The sequence below is a fragment of the Giraffa tippelskirchi genome, chromosome X, assembly GCF_054371585.1.
Source record: "Giraffa tippelskirchi isolate mGirTip1 chromosome X, T2T-mGirTip1v1.2.pri, whole genome shotgun sequence".
Lineage (NCBI taxonomy): Eukaryota > Metazoa > Chordata > Mammalia > Artiodactyla > Giraffidae > Giraffa > Giraffa tippelskirchi.
In genome coordinates, this window is record NC_137289.1 from 91,098,552 (window position 1) to 91,126,356 (window position 27,805).

Sequence of the window (27,805 nt, forward strand, 5' to 3'; positions counted from 1 at the left end):
TAGTGATCAGTCTATTCAGATTTTTCTATTTCTCCATGACTTAGTCTTGGAAGATTGGGATTCAAAGAATTTGTCCATTTCTTCCACGTTGGCCAATTTGTTGACATATACATTTAGCTGTTCATATCATTGTCTTACAATTATTTGTATTTCTGTGGTATCTGTTATTATTTCTGTTCTTTCATTTCTAATATTATTTATCGGAGACTGTTCTCTTTTTTCTTAGTGTCAAGCTAACAGTTAATATTTTTTTATCATTTCAAAAAACCAGTTCTCAGTTTCTTTGACCTTTTCTATTATCTTTTTGGTCTCTATTTCAATTTACTTCCACTCTGACCTTTATTATTTCTTTTCTTGTACTGACTTTGGGCGTCATTCCCCCCCCCCTTTTTTCTAGTTCATTTATGTATAAGATTAGGTAGTTTCTTTGAGATTTATTATTTCTGTTTTTAAAAGTTTATTTACTTATTTATTATTTATTTTTGGTTGTGCTCAGTCTTCATTGCTGTGTGGACTTTTCTCTAGTTGCAGCAAGAGGGGACTACTCTCTAGTTGCAATGTACAGGCTTCTCATTGCAGTGGCTTCTCTTGTTGCTGACATGGGCTCTAGGGCATGCAAGCTTCAGTAGTTGCAGCACTTGAGCTCAGTAGTTGCGGTTCCTGGGCTTTAGACCATAGGTGCAATAGTTGTGATGAATGGGCTTAGTTGCTCTGTGGCATGTGGGATCTTCCTAGACCAGAGATTAAACCTGTATCCCTGCATTGGCAAGTGGATTCTTTACCACTGAAACTCAAGTGAAGCCTAAATTTTATTTCTTGAGGTAGCCTCTATTGCTATAAACTTCTCTCTAGTACCACTTTTGCTGCATCTAATATATTTAAGTATGCCATGTTTTCACTTTTACTTGTCTTCAGGTAATTTTCAATCTCTACTTTGATTTCTTTGTTATTTCAATAGTTGTTCAGTAGTATGTTGTTCATTCTCCACATATTTATAATTCTTAAAAATTCTTGTAGTTGATTACTAGTTTCATTCCACTATGATTGGAAAAGGTGCGTGATATGATTTCAGTTTTCTTAAATTTATTGAGACTTGGTTTTTGTCCCAACATATAGTCTTTCCTTGAGAATATTCCATGTGCACTTGAGAGGAACAAATATTCTGCTACATTTAGATGGAATGTTGTGTATGAACCAATTTGTATGGAAGTTTTAAAAACCCTCGAATAGCCAAAGCAATCTTGAGAAAGAAGAATGGAACTGGAGGAATCATTCTGTCATTTTTGACATTGCACCCACGTACTGCATTTCAGACTCTTGTTGACAATGAGGGCTGCTCAAGTCCTAAGAAATCTATAAATGCTATTACTCTTTAGTGATGGTCATTTGATAGAGAATGGGGAAGGAGGGAACAAGTTGGACTGGAGAGACAGATCAAATTTATAGTAAAAGTCACATTAAAGTCCAAGGTTAAAATAAATTACAAGGAAGTACAATTTGGTATAAATACCACTAGCTGAAAAGGCTTAGTGAAGTCTCAGTTGTGACTTAGGCTCCAGAGTCTCTGAGACGTGAGTTTGAATACTGGTCCTGCTTCATCCTAGTTGTGGGACCTTGGAAAAGTCACAGCCTCTCTAAGCCCAGTTTTCTAACTTGTAAAATGAAGATATTTATGTGTATATGATTGCTATAATGAGGAAATGAGATACCTATATAGTTAACACATAAGGAGTACTCAGTTTAAGGTAGCATTTGTTTTGATTTTACAGGAATCCAGTTACTAACTACATGATCTTAATTAGGTAAACTTCACTTCTTTGAGCCAGTTTTCTCAACTATAAGTGAAGAAGATGCCTATATTGCAACCAAGTTTTTTTTTTTTTTTTGGTGTTTGAGTAAGATTAGATATACAGAACATCTGGTAATATAATTGAAGTTCAAAAAATGATAGTGCTACTGATTGGGTAACAGCTTCTTAGGAAATGGCAGGCATGGGAAGATGGTAGATGTTTACTCTTCTATATTCTAGAGCTGATGAGAAGCCTCAAGCTTTAAATGTAGAGGCTATAAAAGAGCTCAGAGCTACTTTTTCCACCCTCAACCTATCTCTGACCATGCCAAACACTCAGAAATAGGAGGACCATTGATAAGGGGAGGGGGCAAGAAAGACTTCTTAGCCATCCCTCAAAGTCCAGCCTTTTGACAATCCTGCCCCAGGGAACTCTCCCTTAACTCATTTTTTTTGGCACCCAAGTTTGACCCTTTGATGTGGATGCTGAGTTACAATATTCATGCTTATTTTCCATGAGTATGACTCATTCTTCAACTCAGTTTTAAGCCCCTGGATGGCAAAGTCTATGTCAAATCATTTGTTTGCATCTCTTGTGAGAGGATAAGGCTAGGCACAAAACCCCTCAAGAAACACTCAATAAATTGAATGCCTTTCAGTTTATATTTTAGAATAACCCTCAAATTTGGGTATATCATGTTTGTGTGTGTCACAGATGGCACAAATGGGGACTTCAAAAAGGAAAGCTTTTCCCATTGTCCTTCTAATGGACTGAACTACATTTTTCTTTTCTCAATGAGTATTAAATAACATCTACATACAAGGCAATTTACTTGGGCCCTTGCTGAATACAGAGAGGAATGCCACCTAGATCTAGCTCTCAGTTTGCTTCGTCTTAATCAGGGAGGTAGAGCCAACAAAACAAAGAGCCCTGAATCAAAGTACAAGGTGATTAGTGCTGTAAGAGTGATAGAAAGGAATTTGCAGCACATTAGGCTTCCAAAAGATATGAAACTTGAGTTGAATCTTGATGGATGATTCAAATCGCGGTATATAAGAAGGGGTAGAGGGCATCTGAGAAAGAGATTATTAATTGTAGGATGTGTACATGGAACAAGAAGTAATACTATTTGTGTGGGCTATAAGATATGTGAAGAGAAATGGTGGAAAGGTAGACCAGAATGATCAGTTGAATCGAGATCAAAGAAGGTAATGAATTACAGGTTAAAAAATGTTTGCACTTATACTGCAGATAACAGGGAGCTGTGAAATATAAATCTAACTATTATCTATCTACCTATCTAGCTATCTGGAGATTTTTTTTCAAACTGGTTAGGTACATGATCAGAACAGGCTTTTAGAGTAGCATATGAAGGTCAGCAGGGAAAGATATAGGTCTATAGACTTATGTCATGGACCCATTGATCTGGAAAGCAGTCCAAGTCCACATTGTAAAGGTATGGAAATGATCCATTCAAGATCACACAGCAAGTTAGTTTTAGTATTAATACTGGAATCTAGAACAGAGCAGGTGTTCAATAAAAAAAGGCAGCTAAATTTTTACCACTTATTTTATTACCATTATCTTTATTATCATTTATAACTTTTTCCTTTTTAATTTATTTTTTATTAAAGGATAATTGCTTTACAGAATTTGTTTTTTCCTATCAAACCTGAGCATGAATCAGCCATAGATACATATACCCCCTCCCTTTTGAACCTTCCTCCCATCTCCCTCCCCATCCCACCCCTGTAGATTGATACAGAGCCCCTGTTTGAGTCTCCTGAGCCATACAGCAAATTCTGGTTGGATATCTATTTTACATATGGTAATGTAAGTTTCCAAGTTACTCTTTCCATACATCTCACCCTCTCCTCCCCTCTCCCCATGTCCGTAGTCTATTCTCTATGTCTGTTTCTCCACTGATGCCCTGTAAATAAATTCTTCAGTACCATTTTTCTAGATTCCATATATGTGCATTAAAATACAATATTTCTCTTTCTCTTTCTGACTCACTTCACTTTTACTACTACTAACAGCAAAACAGCAAACACTAGGAAGAACAGTGGATGCAGAAATAGGAGTTATAAGTCGTAGTCCTCTCTATACCACTTACCTAATTATGTGATTGTAGATGAATGAGTTCACCTTTCCAAACCTTAGTTTACTTCTCTGTAAAATGGAGAAGATAAGATCCATCTACTGTTCTTTCCTCGCAAGCTTATTGTGAACATCAGTAGTTATCTGGAAGAGTACTTTGAATGGTGTAACATTTTAGAAAAATTAGATTATTATTATTATTTTGGTCATTATTTAGCTACAATTCTGTGTACATGACCTGGTGCTAAGGGGAATGGGTGTGTCCAGCCTAGATGGGGAGACAGAATTTCTCTGTGTGTGACTGAATAGTACTTGGCTCATATCACCATTAGAGCACCGATCGCACCATATTATCATTATCATTTTTTTCATATCTGTCTCCCTCACCAGAATGACTAGCTAGAGGAATGAAAAAAACCCTACAGAGCAATATATGTACTTTATGAGTATTTACATGAATGGAAATTACCTATGCCAGGTGGAGTGTTCAGAGGATTGAGATTTTAGGGGTGGTTTCAGTACAGATTGGGCTTCCGTGGTGGCTCAGAGGGTAAAGCGTCTGCCTGCAATGTGGGACACCCAGGTTTGATACCTAGATCAGGAAGATCCCCTGGAGAAGGAAATGGCAACCCACTCCAGTATTCTTGCCTGGAGAATCCCATGGACGGAGGAGCCTGGTAGGCTACAGTCCACGGGTTCGCAAAGAGTCGGACACTACTAAGCGACTTCACTTTCTTTCTTTTCTTTTTCTTTCAATACAGATCAAACATGAAAACAGGGGTATATATCAGACAAGAAGCAGGGCATAGTCTAACACTTACTTATCCCAGCTGTCAGCTAGGTACTCTCTATCAGCCATCTAATGTAGTTCTTACAACTACCTTGTGAGGAGGGGTTATTATACCCATTTCCCAGATGAATACCTTGATAGTCAAAGAGTTGAAACAACTGTCCAGGGTCTCACAGATTAGAAGTAGCAGAACAAGGCCTGAAAGCCAGATCTGCCCAACTCAAGACTCTGTACTTTCCACACTGTAACATACTGTCCCATCTAGAAGTAAGAACCAAGGGATTGCTTTGACAGGGCCAGTGAGGAGACTGGTTTAACAAAAGTAGAGCTGGAGTTAAAGTCCAGTGTTAGTGCCTGGGAAAATAATTTGGGACCAACTTGCAGAGGGCCTTGAATTTTTGCTAGGGAGTTTGAACTTTATCCTGTACGTTTTATAGCCACTGAGAAAATCTTTAAGGAGAAGAAAAACAATTTGCAAATACTTAAGGATTATGGATTAAAGTTGATTTTTTTGCATTTACCTTAAAAAGTTTTGTAGAAGAAAAAATGATTATCAAGGTTTACTGACAAAAATTGAGTGAATATCAAAATCTGCTAACACCCTTGCATAGTTGCACATATATCTATTTCCAGATGGTGTTCATCGGACCATGAATATTTCTGTGGCCTTTTCTTCAGTTAATATTATTTTATATGAATACATTTTTCACCTAGCCCAAATCCTTGTTAGTTCATGCATAATATGTATTAGTTAAATACTTGTAAGAATTTAATTATTTGCCTTTGTGCTTGCGTCTGACTTTTTGCTATTAAGAAGAATGTTTTTGTGCTGATTGCTTATTTTTTCCCCTTGGGTTAATTTCTTTGGGTCTGTTCTTCAAAGTGGATCAACTGGATCAATGAGCATGAACTGTCTCATATATATTATTTTGCGTTTCATCCACATTGTTCCAGAATTCTTGATGTCAGGCTATCTAGATAGAGTAAGCCCACTGTATAGTGCCACGAGCAATGCGTGCATGCATCTGTTTCAATATACTCCTGCCAGAACTGTTTTATTTAAAAAATTATGTGTATTTATTTTGTGCTGAGTCACATGGAGTCTAGAGATATAGAGGTAGAAAGTTCAGTTAGGAGACTGCTACAATAGTCAAGGCTTAAGTGAAAAGAACCTGATTTTTTGGTGATGATGACTATAACAAATTCATCATCAGATATTGACTAAGCACCTGCTATATGTCAGTTCAGTACTAAACATGTTAGTACCTAAGTAAATTCTCTCAATGCCTCTGTAAGATAATGTATTATTGGTCTCAACTGCATAGTTGAAGAAACTGAGACTGAGTAAATTGATACCCTCAGTTCAGTTCAGTTCAGTTCAGTCGTGTCCAACTCTTTGCGACCCCATGGACTGCAGCATGCCAGGCTTCCCTGTCCATCACCAACTACTGGAGCTTACTCAAACTCATGTCCATCCAGTCAGTGATCAGATATTGACTAAGCACCTGCTATGTGTATTATTGGTCTTTATATAGTTGAAGAAACTGAGACTGAGCAAATTGATACCCTAGGTGACACAAATATGAAGTTCCAGAGCTGGAGTTCAAACATAGACTATCTGAAGGGATAGCTGCTAGAATAATTTTTTTAATCCAGAGTTGCTAGTGACCAAAAAGAAATGGGGACCAAGAGAGGTGACCAGTATCACTGCAATATTGGGTACCTCCTGAGGAGTAGTGTTCCATTTGGCTAACTGTCCAAGTTCTTATTGTTCTCTCTTCTAGGAGACTCTGACAGTTTCAGCAAAGTGCGGCCTCCAGGAGAAAAGCCAACCATCATCCGACCCCCAGTGAGGCCTCCAGACCCTCCCTGCCGGGCAACTACTACCCAGAAACCAGAACCAAAGCCAGATGTTATAGCTGGCAATGCAGGGGAAATCCCATCGTCTGTGTAAGTAGGGCTGTTTTTCAACCTTGACCTAAAGCCCACCTAAGATCACTAAGAATGCTTTTAAGATTACCATTATGGTTGTAAAGGGTGTACAATGCACAACCCTGGGGCATCATTCACTTCATAGTGAAGGGAACTGTCACAGACAAGCCCTGTTCAGAGTTTTCTACTCAACACTTAAGGCTAGGAGAGTTTTCCTAAGCTGAAGTGTTTAAAACTTTTTTTTTTTTTTACCTGAAGAATTCTCATTTTAAATTTATGTTTAGTTTTTCTTTTTTGTAAACAAATGATTGATGAAATAATGCAACACCTTAAATTCAAAAACATGGTGTGGTTAATACCTGATAGGAGACCCATTTTTCTTGGTTGCTCTGATCTCTGTAGGGTAATAAGATTACTTGCTGCTTTCATGCTTCCTTGGCTCTGGAAATGTTTTTTCTTATTATTACTACTTGTTTTAAGTAACTTGTTTTAAAAGTAATTTAATGAACAGATTCGTTCATTTTACATGTACTTTAAGGCTTTTTTTAAAAAGAGAAAGTATGATTTAAAAAATTTTACAGAATGACTCTCATTCTCCAGAGAGCATCTTACAGGGTAAGAACAGAACTAATATCCAGCAGGCTTTCCTGAGGCTGGTTTGCAAACCAAGAAACCAGGGATAGAGCAGCTAAGATGGGGCCACAGCACCTCTCAGGGACCAGCCTTGCTTGGCCACAAAACTAGCCTGGCTAGCCTCTCCTTAGCCAGTGCCTGGGACCCCTCTCAGTATCCTGCCTCCTGGGTTTCCTTTTTCTTGTGTTTATTGTCTCATAATTGTAAAATTGAGGAAGTAAGAAAATAAAAGCCTCTACCATTTGGACTGATTAACTAAGTGTATTTACAAAATGCCAAAACTATACTCTGAAACCAAGAACTTGTTTCACTTATTTCTCCCAAGAGTAGCCTGAATGCATATCATACTTAGACCATTCTGAACCAATGGGAAGCAAAGGGTATCAGCCATAGCCTTGAGGGTGCCTATGGTCTCTGAGCCATTTCACATTCTGATGTGTAGATTTTCCCTCAGACCCAGATCCTTTGCAAGCTAAGGCAGAGTGTGGCATTGGTGGCCTGTCTGGTTCATATTTTATTCTCCTTTCCATTGGCCATTGGTTCTCACACATATTTCAGAGCAGTTCATGGGACTTGGTTGGCTTCTGTTTGCAGAGTGGCTTCCAGGACCAGATTCTTTGAAACAGCTTCCCGGAAAACAGGAAGGTAAGAGATGCAGATGACAGAACTGAAAACAAATCACTTTTTAATAAATGCATCATGAGTGTGTCATTTACTCTCTTAACATTCTCCTTTTCTGTTTCTCTGTAGCTCTGTCTCTGTCTGACTGCGTTTGTTCCTTTCTCTCCCCCAACATTGTCTTTCTGTCTCTCCAACCTTAATACTTGTGTTTCTGTCTTTTCCCTATACCTATGTGTCTCTCTGCCTTTGTCACTCTTACCTATTTGTTTCTTTTACACTATTTCTTTCTCTGTCTCTCTAATTCTCAGTCTCTTTCTCTCTCTTTGTGTTTTTCTACTTATGTTTCTGTTTCTTTGTCTCTCAGTTTCCCTATCTCTTTGACTCTTTTTCTGTCTCTCTCTCCATGTCTCTCTTTCTTTGTCTATCTCTGTATTTGTTGTCTCTGCCTCTCTGACTCTGTGTTTCAATCTCTCTCTCTCTCTCTCTTACACACACACATACACACAGAGTACTCACATGCCAAGTGGTATTGCAAAAATTTTATGCTCATTGTAGGTCTTTTTTTGCTAGTTTGCTTATTAAGATCCTATTTTATTCTAAAAGGGCAACTGGTAGAAATATATAAAGTGCAATATTCTAACATAAACAGCCTTAGAATAAGCATATTCCTGATTTCAGAGGTAAGCATTAGACTTAGGTGGTTGTTTTCAAACTGGCTACACATATAAATCACCTGGAAAATTTTAAGGGAAAAGAAAATGAACACAGATTCCTGCCTTCCACTCTGGACCCATTAAAATGGAATCTCCAGGAGTAGGGCCTGGGAATCTAGGTTTTTACACTTCTTTCATTTCTTCCTTCCAGTTAATTTGTTTTTAAAATTCTTCAAGTGCTGGTAGACTTTTCAAGGCCTATCATTTGGGACCCTTTAGATTGGAACACCTGGAGAAATGATTGCTTATCCCTCAGGGACTCTTCTGTGAGTTTACTTAGTGTTGCTTATCAGAGAGTTCAAAATTGTGTTTCCTGGTGGGTGATAGGAGTGTAACTCTTACAGGTGTTCAGTTAAAAGCAGAGAAATATGCCTTTACCAGCACTGGAGCCGGGATAGGTTAGACATCATTTAGTTAAAACTGTGGGCCCTGACTCACCAGGACATGATTCTAAATAGCAGGTCACTCAAATTCTGCTTGGCAGTCAGTCACAGGGAACTCTAGTCCAGACCAAATTCTCCTTAGACAATAATTTACCATTTATTCTACCATAACAGATGAAAGTGAGATCAAAGCCCTAGATTTCTCTTACTGATAGAATGAAGATAAAGTTTTTACCTAGAATATTTTTTGAAGCAGGCTTAATCAGATAGGCTTGAGGGGAAAAAAAAAAAAGAAAAACAGAAAGAGACACCTTAATATTCTTAAAGCATCTGTCTATAAGCAGGACTATTTACTACTTCTGGGTAGTCCTTCCTCCATCCCTAGGATAAGCCATATGATAAATAAATACCAGGAAAATAGAATAAAGCAATCTTGAATTAACATAATGAACTGAACATATCTAAAGGAAAGCTTTTTAGAGGTAGTGGTATCTGAGATGAAGCTTGAAAGATGGGTAGAATACACTGAAAATGAGAAGGATTTTTCTGTAGCCTTGAACAGGGAACCAAGGCATTGAGCTGTATATGTACTAGACATGAACAAAGTCCAGTAGAATCTTTAAGGCAGCTTGATTTCTAATAGGGAAACTATAGCCAAACTGGTGTTGAAAATTTGGAAAGATTGGTAACCATTGCCTAGGCTTTGTCATAGTGCTCAGAGAAGTCTTGGACCAACTGCATCATAGGGTACTGTGGCCAAAGCAGGCACTTCAGGATGAAGGATGAACCTATCAGTCCTATGTTCAGGCCTCTGGAACCTAAATTTAATCCTCTTCCTTAAACCCAGATTTGATCTTGGCAGGAGTATGTGTAAGACCTAGGTGGGTACACCAGTCCTCCAACATGTCATGAGTCACCTTCCTAGGTACCTACAGATTCCTCCCACTTAGCATCCACATGACAAAAGCACCCCTTCCGTCTAGACCTGTATTTTAAAATTTATTTATTTATTTTAATTGTAGCCTAATGACTTTACAATATTGTGGTGTGTTTTGCCATACACTGACATGAATCAGTCACAGGTGTACACATGTCCCCCCATCCTGAGCCCCCCTCCCTTCTCCCTCCCCATCCCATCCCTCTGGGTTGTCGCAGCGCACCGGCTTTGAGTGCCTTGCTTCATGCATTGAACTTGGACTGGTTATGTATTTCACATACGGTAATATACATGTTTCAGTGCTATTCTCTCAAATCATCTCACCCTTGCCTTCTCCCACAGAGTCCAAAAGTCTGTTCTTTATATCTGTGCCTCTCTTGCTGTCTCACACATAGGGCCATTGTTACCATCTTTCTAAATTCCATATATATGTGTTAATATACTGTATTGGCATTTTTCTTTCTGGCCCCAGTTTTGTAACCACCATTTTCATCAGTGCATCTACATGCTGTCTGCTGGTCAAAATTCTTAGACTAGCCACAGTCAATCTCATCTCATCTCTAATGAAAATGATAATCTATTTAACCTTGCTGTGCCCCCTTTTGCTTCCAATTTGTACACCTGACTCTATGTAACCTGATATTTGAATGACCTCACTTCTCATTTATCTCCCTTATACAACAATTTAAAAATTAAAAACTCAAAAGAAGAGAAAGGAGGGGAAAATATTTCAGTAAGGCAGAACCGCTTATGCAACGCAGGTTCACAAAGTGATTAGTGTTCCACTTTGGCTGAACTGTGGGGGTGAGGGGAAGGAAGCTCAGCTGGAAGTGAGGCCAGGAAGATGGATTGGGGCCAGATTGTAAAGGCCTTATATAACATACCAAGGAGTTCGGTCTTTATTCTGTAGTCCATGGGGCATTATGGAGAGCTTAAAAGCTTAAAAACATGACAATGCATATTCTAATCCGCATGAATTATTTTGAAATACACACACATTCTGTTGGTAATGAGGCAGGTAGGAGAGTAAAACCTGAAGGCAGTGAGACCAATTAGGCGGCTAATCATCCTAGTGAGAGTTGGTGAGGTCCTGATATATGGCATTGTTAGAAGGAATAGAATGAAAGGATAGATTTGAGGTAGACTCAGTAAGACCTTAAGACTTTTCAAATATGGAACATTGGAGAAGGATTAAGAGAGAAAAAGTTTAAGTTGGACAGCTGGGTAGATGGTAGCAATAGTTAATCATGGTGGAACAGGTTTTATGGGAAACTCTCTGCTCGATTTTAGACACAGTGTGTATGAAGATTCTGTGGGACATCTAGATAGTAATGACCAATGGGTAGCTACAACTTAGACTAGTAATTGGTACTGGACCTACATACATTTAGGGGTAGAATTATTGAGTACAGCCACTGTACAAATTTATTCACATATACTACAATATGAATAGTAGCCCTTGGGGTGGGGGTGGGGGGTTCTCAGTGCTTGATGGGGACTGAAATCATGAATGGAATAAGATCACTCAGGGAGTAGGTATAAACAGACTCAAGAGAGAAGAGGAGAACAATGTTGAGAACATAGCCCTGGGACCAGCTGTTGTCTGGGATTTTCTGCTCACATTATATGGACCTTAATTCTCCAGGGTTTTGTCTTTCCTCCAACCATCTCTAGACAAGGTGACCGTAGGACTGATCTAAAGACATCAAGAGGCCAGACAAAGCTTGTTTGGTCTCTGAGGCAAAGGAAGATTCATGTTTCATAGAAGGTATTTGCCTTCCCTCTTTGCCCTTCTCTCATTGGAGATAACCATAGAATGTAGTATTTGGTCTTAGGCCAATTTCTCTGGTCTCCCCTAGCCTCCCATTGTATGGCACTCAAAGTATTGTGGTAGCACCTGAAAGATGTTTTTGTGTCTGGGACACTGGGCTCTTCAAATCTGCTAGAGAGGTAGCCTAACCTATAAGCATGGAGTGAGATGTTTTGAAATATCTGGATGGAATCACTTCCTAATTTTTCAAATGGCCTGATTGGCACTGTCTTGGAAGGGTTATCCACCCACTTGCTTTGCCTTTCCAGTTCTGATTTCTAGAGTCTTAGTGAAATGTCTTTCATCCTTTACCCACAGTTCTCAAGGGAGACTTCCTGGAGATGAGAGTTGAGGCCTCAGGTATGTAGTATCCTATTCTGATTACAAGACCTTGTTACACATATGCCTTCTTTATGAGATCTGAGTTTTTGAGAACTGGAATGCCATGTAGGTCCAGAGGGTGGGAATTCACCTTCGTGGCTCAGTTTACTACTTTGTAATTACATGACCCTTATACTTGCTGTCGTTTAATACTGAGGTTCTCTATGTTTTTAAGTTTCCTTTCTCTTTCCTTTCTTTCTCTCTCAGCCAAACTACAGTATAATTTTACAAAATGCCCTTGAATCAAGGTCATTAGGAATCCTAGATTGTGACATTTGGGGCAATTACATTTCCTTTCCTGGGCCTCAATTTCCTAATATGTAAAATGAAATGTTTGGAACCTTTTAATTCTGACATCCTTCAGGTCTGTAAGAATATCAGTAAACTCTCATTTGATATTTTGGTAGGTCCCAAGAGTCTACCTTAGTATTTGTAGAGGGATTTCATTCCTTCAGCCCAAATCACTATTTCATACTCCTTGAACCTTCATCCTTAGTTCTTTATATATGTCAAATACAAAGCACTCTCACATCCATTAACTCATTTAGTCCATATCAAATGTCAGAAATAAAGAAGATAATATGTACTTTCACTAAACAGATAAAGAAACTGAGGTTCAGAGTGGATACATAACTTACTAAGATCACCAGAGCCATGGAGATCATGGAAATTTCTTTCTCTGCCTAGAAGTTCTGCTTGACAATCAGATTGTTGGCATGATATAAACCAATACATGCATAAACAAGATCCAGGTATCTGGAGCAGAGCTTTCCATGTACTCCTTTTCTTCATATCACTGCCAGTCCTCAGAGGTCTGTGGGTAGATAAGCTTTTTCTTATCAGCTCTCATGAAGGTAAAGTCCCAGTAAAAGGAAATCTGGAGTTATAGTAGGGCCATAAAGGCAGTGGCCATTCTGCAATGGGGGGGTAATCTCAGAAATATCAGGCTTCTATATCCCCTGTAGACTTTTTGAGGATTAGAGTTCAAGCTAAAGGCACAGGGTTTCCAGCCCTGATTATAGCACCATATTGGGACTGGTCCATGGAATCTGAATTATAAGGGCTTTTTCCTAGCTAGATGCTGTTGCTGAGCATGTTTGCTACCTACCACGAGAGGCCCTACTGCCCAGTGGCTATTAAGTGCTTAACCAATCATAGCTAATTGCTTACTCTCTTCTTTCCCTTTCAGGTTGTAAAATCCTTGGCCTCAGGGGACCCTTTCCAGGTTCTAGAAGGGTCTTCTTCAAACCCTTGTGTGCTGAAGAGCAGATTCTTCCTGTCCCTGCACCTTCAGGCTCTGGGAGGCTATAATATAAGGGGCACATGTCCTATACACAAGTTTATTTCTCCTTTGTATTCTGTCTTCATTCCCCTAGAAGGTCTATCTTGAGCTCCTATAAGACTGTGAATGGCTGAACTCCCTCAAGCCAGACTGCAGAAACCAAGCTATCCACTGACCTGAGTCGAAGAGAGGAGCTCAGTTTTCAACTGTTCTCTGAACTTCCTGCCTCCTCAAAAGGCCATCTATCTCTGAAAGATTTGGGGCTAAAGATTGATCTTAGAAGTCTTACCCTGAACTAAAATTTACTTGAGTTGGGGCCATTGCTTACCTTGGAAGTAGGGGAGTAGGAATGTTTGCTGAACTTCGGAGGTTCTTATCGTGTCTCTTACTGAAGATATGGACCCTAGTGCCAGTTTGGAGCTCTGGCATGGTACTACATTGCCAAGAATGCATCTGCTTCTATGGGCCAGACAAAATGAGTGATGCCTCTACAATCCCTCCAATGTGGACTCAGGAAGGTGGCCTTCCTGCTTTTGCATACAGCCACTTAGGACAAATCTGCAAAGCATGTTTTGCATGTCAAAGCCTCTGTCTGTTTGAATTATTCTCCTTCCTGCTTTGTCCTAACAGCTTCCTTTCCAAGCAATCAGAAAGAAACAAAAGCTTAAAACAGTTCTTTTTTTCTAAAAGGTAGTCTGTGTTTGTTCTGTAGGAGTTCCATTTTGGGATCAAATGCTGGGGAAAATTGTTAAGATGGATAAAGGCCAGGTAGTTGTCACTGTTGTTTCATGTTTGCTTTTTGAAGATAAGCTCTTTTATCGCCTGAAAGAATCAGTTCTTAACCCAGTAACTATGGACTCAGGAACTTCATAAAGCCTCTGAAATGGTATGCAGACTTCCACAACAATGTGCCTTTTCTGAGGAAATGGTCCATAACATTCTAGTGAATTTCAAATTGGACCTGTGACATAATAAAGATTAAGAAGCACAATCCTTGAGACAAAAGACTTTTTACAATTCCTAAAATAATTGATTAGAAAGGCCTTTCAGAATTATTTAGTCAAACTGCTTAGTTTACCATTGGGGAAACTGAGGCAGAGCAAGTTAGCAGCTGTGCCTAAACAAGATCCAATATCCCTACTCAAGGTTCTTTCAATTATAGCATACTTATCAAGCAAAAGGCCTCATGATTGGTAGCTTTAGGGGCCACCATTTTGAGAGTTTGGCTTTTACTCTCTTTCTTGAGCCACGTATACTTGCCACCAAATGGGACTTCCAAAACTAAGCTCCTGGTCTTCCTCATTTGATGTTTCAATCATTGGAAAGTAATTAAACACAATTAATTAGTGAAGTGAGTCAGAAATCTGACAAGTAAACATTTCTGATTCCTATTTGTTAAAGAGAAGCTGCTGGAAAAAGTGTCACCACTTGTTTCCACACAGGTGCCTTGATTTAAGGGTAGGTTTTAAGATAGCCTGTCTTTACGATCTGTGTAATTATTGGGTTGGCCAAAAATTCATTCAGGTTTTTCCATGTGATGGTACAGAAAAACTCAAATGAACTTTTGGACCAACCCAATTTAATGTGGTCCAGTGTGAAAGAAAGGACTTTCCTATTGGACTCTCCTAGCAAGTCCCCACTAGTGCACTTACTATAGTACCGAGAAGAAGCACAGACATGGGGAAAAGAGGAGGCAAGAAGGGGGTGATGAGAAGAGAATGCATACAATGCACAAACCAACTCTGAGATGCCTTTGGAACAGTGTTATTGAAAGGCAGTAGCTACTTTCAAGATTTAACTCTAAATATGGCTTATTGATGAGTTAGTGACATGTTATCTGACATAAACACACTGAGAGCCTTTGCAGAAGTAATTTAGTAGAAATTTGACAATATTCTTAATGAAGATGTACCCAAGTGGACATATTGCACTCTCAGCTCTACCCAGTCTCAAAGGCCAAGTTGCTAAGAAACCAGGAGCAAGTAAGCCAAGTGGCCACTATTCTACCTGCTGCTCACCTCCAAACAGAATCTCTGTGAGGCCTGGTGGACTCAGTCAGGAAGTACTCATTGAGCCCTAATCTCAGAGCTGTGGCCTCTCTACTTTGTCCCATTAGATGACTAACTAAACCAAGCAGGTATGCAGAATTTAGGCACAGAAGCAGTGTCCATTTGAGCCTCAGTACTTTTGAAGATATTAGAGACATGGTTTCACTGTGGTTTCCTCGTGGGGAAATTCCACAATCAATTTGTATTCCACCACAAATATTGAGAGATTATTGAGAACCAAAGAAAGTGAAAATCACTCAGTTGTGTCCAACTCTTTGTGACCCCATGGACTGTACAGTCTATGGAATTCTCCAGGCCAGAATACTAGAATAGGTAGCCTTTCCCTTCTCCAGGGGATCTTCCCAACCCAGGGATCAAACCCAGGTCTCCCGCATCGCAGGCAGATTCTTTACCAGCTGAGCCACAAGTGAAGCCCGAGAACCATAGAAAGACACCACAATTCTAGTGGAATATGTGTCCCAGAAATGTGACTGTGAGATTGCTGTGTGTTTCCTGGGACACAGATCAAGAACCTGGTCTAAAGAGTTGGGACCACCAGTCTGGCTGGAAGCCAAGAGCAGTGACCGGCTAGCTCTGTTCCTGCCCTGGGCTATACTCAAAGAATTACAAAGAATGAACCTCAGCATTTACCCTTTTGTTCTCTGATTTAAAGAGAAAAAGCTTCTGTGAAATGAGATTGACTTGACCTGGGGTTGATGGATAGTCATTCAGAAGAGGCTACAGTAAGGGGGTGATAATTGAAGTGTGTCAACTATAGGAAATTATCTGCATACCTCAGTCAGCAGGCTAGAGAAACTGGCAATGGATGAACTGTAAATCTTGAGCTAACAGTGATAGCATTTATTAAGCACCTAGTAAGTGCTAGGTGCTTCATATACATGATATCCTTTAGTCCCTGCAACAATCATACTAGTGGGTGCTATCCTCATCTTACAGATAAAGGATTTATGGCCCAGCAGGTTAAAATAACTGGCGCAAGGTCACACAAGTAAACAGAACTGTTATTCTAATCCAGGTCTCTCTGATTCTGCACCCCGTGTTGTTTTCCTTTTGTAATATAAAGGCCGTATTACTGGAGCTGACATGACTCTCCGACTCTTGCCTGATTAACAAAATATTAAAAGGCACGCATTTGAGGGGAAGGAGGGAATGCAGGTCCAGTTTACTGGGGCAGAAAAAACTGGGCTGAAAGCGAGTTCTGTTATGTTTCCTCCTCCATTCAGTATGACCATTTGTTAATGCTTTAAAAAGGATCATTTACTTTTACCTTGTGACACGAAGGATTTATTTTTTGTTGGTAGTTGTCAAATCTTTGGCTTAGCTGCTTTTCAAAGAAAAAAAGGCCCTTCCATTACTAAGCCTGTTACTTCCCCAAAGTTCTAGCATGTGCGGTGTCACCCTGAGACTGGTGACATCCACACATGTAGTTTGAGAAGATGAAATGATCTTGGTGCTTCTGCAATACTTGATGCCTTGGGATCAAATCCCTATTAAGGGTTTTCTGTGGTGACAGCAAAAGTTAAGAGATGATTTAGAATAAAAAATATTATTGAATTTTTTGTTTAAAAATATGAAGGATATTGTCCAGCCACTGAGGGGCAAAACTCAACATCCAAGTTGAGTAACAAGTGATGTCATATAGACTATTTCTAAAATAAGTTGCTATTGTGTGAAAGAATCCTTCCCTTTTCAAGAAGTTCTTTAATTCTGTAATAACTAGAATAAATAAAGTAATGAAAAAGTACTTCTGTGACTAGAAAAAATTGCTTTTGAGAGAATGTAGATCAATGATACTGTGTTTCATGTAGCTGCCTCTAATGGCCTTGACATATTACAAGCCCAGAAAAAGCTTCAGAAACATTTAAAAATTGCATAGAAAAGCAAGATACCTTGAAGAGATGTTTTTGATGAAGAAAAGCCTCCATTTTCATAAGGAAAAGAATCATTTGATACCAAGGACATTAATAGATCCTAGAAAGATGCCTTTATGAAATACATATGTAACATCAGAAGAAAAAGAATTAGATCCTGGAGTACATTCACATGACTTTTAATAAAGTATACAGACTGTCTAGTGTTAATGGCCTCTATCTGCAGTTTTGTCATGGAAACGATCTTTGAGCATACTATGCATGATCCAATCATTGTTCCTGTTGTCTTCTGTAATTCTAAGGAAATATAGGGCCCAGAATCTGTTTGTACATAGGAATCTCCATCTACAGTCTACTTTGCAACAAGTCCAGTTATTCCTTAAGGCCTCACAACATCACTGTGTGAAAGTGGCAGCCCCATTCTACAGATAAGAAAACTTCAGGCTCAGGAAGACGATAAATAATTTGCCCAATGTCATACAGTTAGGGATTGATTAAAAACCCAGCACTAGAAGCTACAAGAGCATTCCTGTTTATAATATAGCACACTACTCCAAGTGGTAAAGGAATTCTGACAGTAAGTGGAGATGATGTTTAGAAATGAGACTAACAACAACTGCAAGTCTTGCTACTCAAAATATGGTCCATAATCAGCCTCAGCATCAGTATTACCTGGGAGCTTATGAGAAATACAGATTCCCGGGCCCCATCCCAGACATCTGAAATTGGAATTTGTATTTTAATAAGATATCCAGGAGATAACTATGCACATTAAAATTTGAGAAGCACGGATTGTGAGCCATTGGAGATAGCAAAGTAGGTTGAGGAAGGAGATATCTTGATGAGGTAAAGACCAAAAATGGTAGATAAGGCCAATCTGGTATGTTGGAAATGTTTACAAAGATTGTGTCCATAGCTGCCTGCTTCTTACATTGCTTTGTACATGGTCTTACACTTTGATGAAATATAAATGAAGTTTTTCTACTTCAAAGAATAGTGAAACCACCTTAAGACTGAAAGTTACCTGAGTTTCAAATCTCTGAGCATTAAAAGCAGTAGAAAGGCAACATTGAGCATTGTAAAGAGTTCATTCAAGAGTGTTGGGGGTCCAGACGTACTCCTCACTCTCTGTCTGTAGTGAGGAGCAAGTCTCCCCTAAATTGTCTGCCTTTAAACCAGGTAGTCTCAAAAGGTATTTTCAGTTTTGACATTCAGTTATTCTCAGCTGTGGATTTTAACTACAGTCAACCTTGTAATGAAAGCATGGACAGTTCTACCGGGTTTTGTCTGCCCAGAGATTAGTATCTTAGTTCACATGAGAAAGAGTATTCTGAGAGGAAATACCACAGTCATGACAAAGCTACATTAATGGAAATTACAAGAAACTGGGAGGAACATGACTCTAGTTAACCAATTTGAAATTGGCAAGTATTTTAATTAATGTATAACCAAGGCATCCATATTCCTTTGAGAACCAGCTGCTTCAAACCACATACTTGGAAATCAACTCTTATATCCTGAATAGAGCATACTTTACAAAATTTAATAAAACTCCTCTAATTTGGGGTTGGGGGTTAGTTTATTGGGGGTAGGAGAGACTTGTAAAAGAGAAGACTCTTGCTCATCCTCCAGCTGGCATCTCTCCAGGTGATTCTGATGCTCATTAACTGAAAACAACTAGTTATAATCTAACCTCTTAAAATGGAGAAACAGACTCAGAGAGGAGAAGGAACTGATCTAAGGTCACATGCCAAAGCCAATGGCAGAAAACAGGTGCTCAGTGTACCACCCCAAGGGTCTTTCAACTCTATTTTCTTTGGGTGACTAGTTTACCAGAATCAAGAACTCTGCTTCCAGCAGTAAGGCACACACTGGGAAGGATGAATATGCCTTCCATCTGAGTACTTTGCTTCCATCACATGTTCACACTCATTTCTTTATTGAGGCTCAGAGAGATAACATAACTTGCCCAAGGTCACACAGATAGGAAATAGACTTGTACCTAGGTTTTCTGATTTCACCTATGCTGTACTACTTCTCTAGGAGAGAAGCAGCCCTCCAAACCCTCAGCACTTCTCCTGGGAAATGTCAGGAGTTCTAAGCTTTTAATTGCTTTAATCCAGTTGTTTCAAAACAGATCAATTTTTTCCCTACCAGAGAATATCCTAACAGCTTTATAATTTGTAACTCTGCAGACCACACTTATGTCCATCATTTTGTTCTCAGACCCATAAAGTAGGTAAGACAAGGTATTAAGCCCTCATTTGACATGTACAAAGTGAGACACAAAACCACTGTATTAATTTTCTATTGCTGCTGTAACAAACGACGACAAACTTAGTAGCCCATCAGGCTCCTTTGTCCATGGAATTTTCCAGGCAAGAATACTGGAGTGGGCAGTCATTCGCTTCTCCAAGGGATCTTCCTAACCCAATGCAGGTTTCCTGCATTGCAGGCAGATTCATTACTGTGTGCCACCATCTGCTATATGCCAAATGTGAGCCTTAGTGCTTTGCATGAGTTTACTGAATTTGTCCAGATAATATTCCTATGAGGTAAGTACTGGCATTAGCCTCATTTTACAGGTGAGAAAACTGAGGCACAGAATAGCTACATAATTTGCTCACGTTCCCTCAGCCAGAAAAGGGTGAATTCAGAATTCAAATTCAGACTTTGTGCATGCATGCTAAGTTGCTTCACTCATGTCCGACTCTATGCAACCCTATGGACTGTAGCCTGTCAGGCCTCTCTGTCCATGGGATTCTCCAGGCAAGAATACTGGAGCGGGTTTCCATGCCCTCCTCAAGGGAATCTTCCCAACCCAGGGATCAAACCCATGTCCCTTACGTCTCCTGCATTGGCACGTGGTTTCTTTACCACTAGCACCACCTGGGAAGCCCACAAACTGAGACCATTCCCTTAACTAATTCCCTGTGTCTTCTACAAGACTGGGAAAATTCTCCTAGAGGAGACATAAAAGTCAAATTAATGTCCCTTGCACCTTTGATGCTCTAAGCTTGCCCTCAGAGCCCTGGCATTCTGATAACCCAAGTCAGCACAGTTGAGTATCCTGAAAGAATCAGAGACTTGCTGTGTTTTATGGGGTCAGTCGGGGGCTTTCCCAATGGCTCAGCAATAAAGAATCTTCCTGCAATGCAGTAGATGTGGGTTCAATCCCTGGGCCAAGAAGATCCCTGGAGGAGGGCATGGCAACCCACTCCAGTATTCTTGCCTGGAGAATCCCGTGGACAGAGGAGCCTGGCAGGCTACAGTCCATAGGGTCACAAAGAGTTGGACACAATTGAAGCAAATGAGCATGCACGCACACATGGAACCAATGGAGTGCAAAGTGAAGGTGCCCAACAATTTCTCAGAGGCTGGAAGAAAAGGAGCGTGTCAGTCCAGGTAGGTGGGGTCTAGATGGGTTGGTCCAGGGACTTCTCAGATAGCTCATTGGTAAAGAATCCACTTGCAAATGCACTAGACATGGGTTCAATCCCTGATCTGGGAAGATCCTACATGCCACAGATCAACTAAGCCTGTGCACCACAACTACTGAGCCTGTGCTCTAGAGCCTGGGAGCTGCAACTACTGAGCCCATGCACCACAGCTAGTGAAGGCTGCACTCACTATAGCCTGTGCTTCACAACAAGAGAGGCCACCACAATGAGAGGCCTGTGTACCACAACTAGAGAGTTGTCCCTGCTCACCGCAAATAGGGAAAAACCTTTGCAGCAACGAATACCTAGTGTAGCAAAAATACCAATGTTTTTTAAAAAAAAACGAAGGACTGTTACTACATGCAAGGCAGCAAAAGAGACACGGATATAAAGAATAGACGTTTGGACTCTGTGGGAGAAAGCAATGGTAGGATGATTTGAGAGAATAGCATTGAAACATGTATATTACCATATGTAAAATAGACGAACAGTTGAAAGTTCCATGCATGAAGCAGGGCACTCAAAACCAGTGCTCTGGGACAACCCAGAGGGATGGAGTGGGGAGGGAGGTGGGAGCGGGCTTCAGGATGGGGGTACACATGTGCGCCCATGGCTGATTCATGTCAATGTATGGCAAAAACCATCACAACATTGTAAAGTAATTATTCTCCAATTAAAATAAATTGATTCTTCTAAAAACTTAATTAATTAATTTAATTAATTAATTAATTATTCTCCAATTAAAATAAATAAATTAATTCCATGGGTCAGCCCCAGGAATACCCTCTGCAGAGTAATATTTCCAGTGATTCCCCATGAGACAGGTGGGCCTCCCTGTTGTGGTGTCCATTCAAGTTGTATCATTTCCTCTGAAACTCTATGAAGCCCATTTCTTGAAGACCCAGGCCCTGAGCATGCCCCCCAAAAATGCCTGAAATTAAGGCTGCAACAAAGAGTTTTCCTGATTCTGGAGAACAGGGCTACCCAATGACTTTCACTATACCTTACATTTCCCAGCATTTGACAAGACTGTGGGAACTAAGTTTCCACTCATATTGTCAGCCCTGGATTTATTCCTTATTTCGACTTCCTCAGTTATTTCCATCTAGGTACCATGATGCTGGCAGGTGTCACTATATTATAATTTCCAGAGCTATCATGATGTGAGATAGGTAGGGTATGGACAACCTCAGTCCTGTCACTCACCTCTTCTCCACCCCTGCTACCATCCCTTAATACTCAGAATTCTGTCTCCTTTCTGAGCTTGAGATCTAGAGGGACTCAGTGGAAGTTGAGATCCTCTATTCTCCAAGTCTCCTTTGCTAGCCCTGGCCTCTAACCCCCCTGAAAGGAACTCAAACACCATTATCCATATCCATGCCTCAATCACCATTGGCAAGTTACTTTACCAAAATAACCATGGTTGGCCCTTAAGTAATGCTCAATTAATATTAACCAGTGGTGGTAGTAGTAGCAGCAGCAGCAACAATAGCAGTGGCTACCTTAATGGCTATATAAGAATGGATTTTTCTCTATACCTATTCAGGGCTAGTGGAACATTCTCTGCCATTCAAAATCTTCCCAAATATTAACTATCACTTGATTCTTGAATTCTTCAGTATAGTGAAATGATTGTCTGGAAACATTCATGTTCATTGGCCCTCTAACTAGCCACCCCGATCCCCATCACCCTGTGGAACCTGTCCTCATGCATGGTTCAGTTTCCCCAAAATACTTATTCTCTCATGCAGGAGTTTCATGTCAATAATCCAGGCCCACTACTCTGCCCTGTGCAGTTTCCAATGTCATGTCTTGAAGCGTTCCTGAAGCAGTCCTATGACTTGAGGAATAGAGACTCCTTCCTCCTATGGCCTTTAAACTCCTGGTTATGTGGCTTAGGTACCTTCACCCTCATGAAGACCACTTATACTCTTCTGGGGAGGAGCTGTTTTTCCCACACTCCTTACTCTCTGTTCCTCTACATTTTTCACTCTTATTGTCATTACAATAGTTCTTATTTTGTTTCCTCACATGTCTTCAGTGAGCAAGTGGGTAGGTCTTGAAGGAGATATAGAAGAAAAGCACTATCCTGCTGCCGGCTGATTTCACACTTAATTAGAAATTAATCTTGCCTCTTGGCTGTCCACGGTACATTCATATCCAGCAAGAAATCACATTAGTTTCCCTGAAGTGAATAAGACATCACAAAATACCTTTGGATGTGGGTGTAAAGATTCTTTCAATGAATTTGAAGAGCTCTGGGAAAGAAACTTAGGCAGCTAAGTAGCCAAACTGCTTCCACTGTGACAAAGCGGAAAACGGACTTAGTCCTGACCACAAGTGAACAGTTTATAAGAATCTGATCCAGAACCTTTGCATAATATGTCCTTCTAGAATTCAGGGCCTGGGGAGTTGAAACAAGCTCCATAATGGAACTGAGTGTCCCCTGGGAACAAGGGAAGGAAATAAACTTGTTCAACATTTATTGTGTGTCAAGCATAGCTGGGAGAGGCCTGAATCCTTGAGCCTTCCCAGTAGATCTGGCAAAAGAGGGTGGTAATGGGTTAAAAAATGTACTACAATTGGACAGGCACTTTGCATACATTTTCTATACATTGCCTCATTTGAGCCTTTTAACCACCTCATTTTAGTTCCATTTTAGCTATAAAGACTTGAAATACAGAAAGATTGTTACTTGCTCAAAGTTTCATAGAGAGCAAAAGGTAAAAGCCTAGATAGGAATGGACTCCTAAGCCTATACAAAGCATATTTTCATTACTAAAACATTCTCTAACACAGAAGACTGCAGTAGCTAGTGTTGAACCAGTTTTCAAGAAAGAACTTTTCATTGCTTTTGCTGTGATGCTGGAGGTGGAGCAAGGAAAGAGTAAATAAGGTTGTGAGCAGTACCTGAAGCAAGTTATGATAGGAAAGGTGAAGGACCACTTATAGCTTATATGGAGACTTTGTGTGAATTAGACAAAGCATCCCTTGCTCAAGATACTTTATAACCATCTGCCAGAAAATTGTAACAAATACCTATATCTCTGATTAAGATGTGAGAGGCACCGCTAGATGTGGCCATATCAACTGCATTCAATAGCCCCAAAGAGATGAAATAATCATGGGGCTAACTGAAGCATTAATGAGTGTGCCTCAGATCCATGTAAGGCCTAGACAGTCATTCTACAGGTTATAGCCCAAGCAATTCTAAATGAGAAGGGATTATGGAGCTTAGTTAGTGGGAAGGATGGGCTTTGAACTTATAGAATTAACTTACATTTTCAAAGCCCTGAAAGTTTTAGGATGCTGATTGGGAGCTGAGAGAAAGAACTGGGCAATGGGGGAGGGAAAGGTCCTATGCTAAAACTTTTACACTTTTTTATATATTCCTCACAACAGTCATGGGAAAGATAGTATTATCTTAATTTTAGATGTGAGAAAACTGAAGCTCTAAGGTTAAATAACTTACCTTAGATCACACAGATAATAATTGGTGGTCCTAGGATTTGCCCCCAGGTGTGTCTAACACAAGAAATAGTACTTTTCTCCCTTTGCAATGTAACTATTGGGCATTTAAGTGTGCATTCAGTCAGTCAGAAGCATTAGGTTGGTGGCAGCCTTAGAGAATAAAGAAGCTCCACAAATCATATTCAGGAGTGCATGATCCTTGACTGAGCAAAGGGTAATAACCAATACCCAGACCATAATGATGGAAATCATAACTGTACAGGGCAGTGAGAGTCTCCCTAGTGATCATCAGCTTTACCCCACTCACAGAAGGGTTTTCAGTGGTAAGTGGAGATCATACTTTCCTTCCTTCCCACCCCAGATTTCCAGGAAACCCTAAGGTATCCGTAGACATATACACATCTATGCAGGATATATATCTTTATCATTTCTGGGTCAAGAAGGTATGACCATGGAACTTTCTTCTTCCCTTGCTAATTTGACTCTAGTGTGAAGGAATCTGAAACATATGTAAGTTTCTGGGTTTGTTTGTTTGTTTGTTTTGAGCCAGATAGTGTTATGATTCTCAAGCCCTGCTTTCATAATCTATAGTCAAATTTCCAATCCTCCAGATGAATATCTCCATTCTTGCTATCATCTCAGCAGCCATTTCCAGATATGAAGGTAAAATGGAGGCCAGAGAGAGCTAGCTAAGCAACATCAAGCTGCAGTGAGGGAACAAGGGAGGGTGGGCACAGAAATTCACAAGACAGAGAAACCATATACTTTCTCCCAAGCTTTGAAGATTAGGTCTCTCTAGTTCAGCCATTAGCCTTAGTCTTTCTCCAGGTTTAGGAGAAAAGCTGATTTCCTTCTGGGAGAGTCTGCCTCCTGATCTAGTTCCTTTCTTTTCTTCTCCAAGCCCAATAATGGAAGAATCAAAAGATTTTAAAGGAATAGAAATGGCCCTATATTTTAAAAATATATGACATTGACTTTGTGTCAGACACTCTTCTCAGTGGTTTACAAATATTAATGCATTTAATCCTACAACAATACTATGAGGTAGATACTACTGAGACACAGGAAGGCTATACATGACTTGCTCATGGTCATATAGCTAAGAAGTGGAGGAACCAGGATTCAAAACCAAGTTTTCAATTCTGAGGTTTTAACCAGTATACTGTACTGCTCATGTGATACAGTAGGAAAAATATAGGCTTTAGAAGTCAAGAAGCATCTGAATTCCAATGCTTATTCTGACACTTGTTAGCTACTTTACATTCTGGCAAATCATTTCTCCTAAGCCTTAGTATCCTCACCTGTAACATGAGGATGATGGCACATGCCTCTCAGGGTTATAGTAAGGAATAAATGGAAAGTGCTCAGCCCAGAGTAGGTATTCCAAGTTGATTCTTCTTTTCATTTTCCTAAGACTTGATACCAAACTGATTTAATATCCAAACTCAATAGCCACATCAACTTAGACTGTACCAGAGTTAAACTAAGCAAACACTGGTTGGCATTATAAGTGGCATTCACTTCTGCTTGAGTGCTATATTTCCACCAGAAGAGCTGATATAACTGGCATTTCTAAATACAGAATTCTATCAGAATTATTTAGCTATATGGTTCTGTTTCTGCACAGACATGGGGAAGACATGGCAGCAGAGGGACATTTGCAGGAAATGAAGGCATTGTGCCCAACCAAGAAGTCTCATTCACACTCCTGCATGTACCCCACAAGGTACCACCAGCACCTTTAGTTAATGGATGGGCCAATGAACTTAGGTGGAGATACCTTTCTTACCCCATAGGGTATGAAGTTATCGGACTGAAAGACACTCTAAAGGTCATATAGACTAATTTATCATACAACTGGGTCTAGTGAAGCACCCAAATGCTAGACTTAAGCAGGCACAAGTTCAAATCCTCCTCTTCTACTCATTAGCAATCCAGTAGACAAGTTATTTCTCTTTCCTGAGACTTAGTTTTTTCACTTGTAAAATTGAGATCAATAAATGCTCACCTTTAAGAGTTGTGAAGACTCAATGAGCTAATGAAGATAAAACGTCTGGCACACATAAAATATTCAGTAAATTGTAGCTCTTAATTCTGGCCTCATCTGTGTAACAAATCAACAAAGTTCAGGAGTTCCCAATTGAGAACAAAGTTGGTTCATAAAGGCTCTTCATGACCTACTCACAAAGTCTTTCATGAAAAGAGTCATACAAGACTCTCCCATGTAGACTCTGCCTCATCTTTTTCCTGTTCTCCCCAGTAACACACTTTAAATTCTGTGAAAACTGGACCTGTGAATGTTCTCAGTTACATTTTCAATGGTCCTGCAGGAATTAAATTGATAACTTTCAAAACTGTGGGCAGGGTTAGTGGTATCAACAAGACATGGTGACGCATTCAAGGTCTAGGAATGACAGGAAGCCATTACACCTTTGAGCTGGAGGAGTAAATAAATGGGAAAGTGTTACCAGCAACTAGAGAGAGCTGGAGATGTGAAGAAGTTCCTAGTAGGAACTATAATCAGGGAAAATTCCTGTCAGTGTCAGAAATGAGAACTAGATCAGTAAAGTAGTGAGGAAGAAATAGCAAGACCTCTTCTCCTCCCACTCTTGACCTGTCAGTGCCTCTTGTTAGCCAAACCCAGCCAGAAGCCATCAGACAAGTTAATACAATCACAAGATTAGCTTCTTGGAACACAGAGGAGGAAAGATAATGACAGAGAATGGATTTGGAGGTGGCAGATGACAGCCAAAGAATAACTATTAAGTAAGCTCAGCTTTCCTACCTCCATGCCTTTCATATTTGGTTCCTTAAAACTGTAATGATATTTTGTGAACCAATGAATATCTGTTCATCTTAAGGTCCTGCTCACCTTCTTCATTTCATTATAGCCACTCCTTCTCCATTTCATTATAAAAATATAATGGGCTTCATTTCATTAGTCTTTCCCTGATAGCTCAGTTGGTAAAGAATCTGCCTGCAATGCAAGAGACTCCGGTTCATTTCCTGGGTCAGGAAGATCCCCTGGAGAAGGGATAGGCTACCCACTCCAGTATTCTTGGGCTTCCCTTGTTGCTCAGCTGGTAAAGAATCCACCTGCAATACGGGAGACCTGGGTTTGATCCCTGGGTTGGGAAGCTCCCCTGGAGAAGGGAAAGATTACCCACTCCAGTATTCTGGCCTGGAGAATTCCATGGACTGTATAGTCTGTGGGGTCACAAAGAGTTGGACATGACTGAGCCACTTTCACTTTCATTTCAGTATTGAAAAAAAGCCTTTTCCGTTTCATTATATTCACTCCTTCTCCAATCATACTGATTTTAGCGTTTATAATACTATGTACTATACTATGCATACTATGTATTTTTGTCTGATTTCCTGAAGAGAATATAAAGTTTTCAGGGGTATGAGCATAGTTTTATTCAACTCTGGATTTCAAGCTCTTTGCACAAGGTATGGCTCAAATGTACCCCAATTAAATGGGTTAAACTGACCGAATCAATTCCACCCTAGAAGCTTTACCATAGGACAGTGTCTTCGAGACATCCAGACACCAAATTAATTTTCATTAACATCCTTTAG

At 39.9% G+C, this 27,805-nt stretch overlaps 1 protein-coding gene across 4 annotated transcripts in view; it reads left to right on the forward strand.

Annotated features, from left to right (window-relative positions):
- The window catches only part of OPHN1 (oligophrenin 1), a 658,667-nt gene that overhangs the window by 525,967 nt on the left and 104,895 nt on the right, over positions 1 to 27,805 (forward strand). For 2 of the 4 annotated variants that reach the window (XM_081567321.1, XM_081567323.1), the window contains 4 exons: positions 6,465 to 6,630; positions 7,840 to 7,890; positions 12,028 to 12,069; positions 13,280 to 17,522. In XM_081567321.1, coding sequence (XP_081423447.1) covers positions 6,465 to 6,630; positions 7,840 to 7,890; positions 12,028 to 12,061 — 251 coding nt within the window. In that variant the 3' untranslated portion in view covers positions 12,062 to 12,069; positions 13,280 to 17,522. Of the gene's footprint in view, positions 1 to 6,464; positions 6,631 to 7,839; positions 7,891 to 12,027; positions 12,070 to 13,279; positions 17,523 to 27,805 lie in introns of those variants that run through there. The other 2 variants (XM_081567319.1, XM_081567322.1) reach the window with 1 other exon arrangement.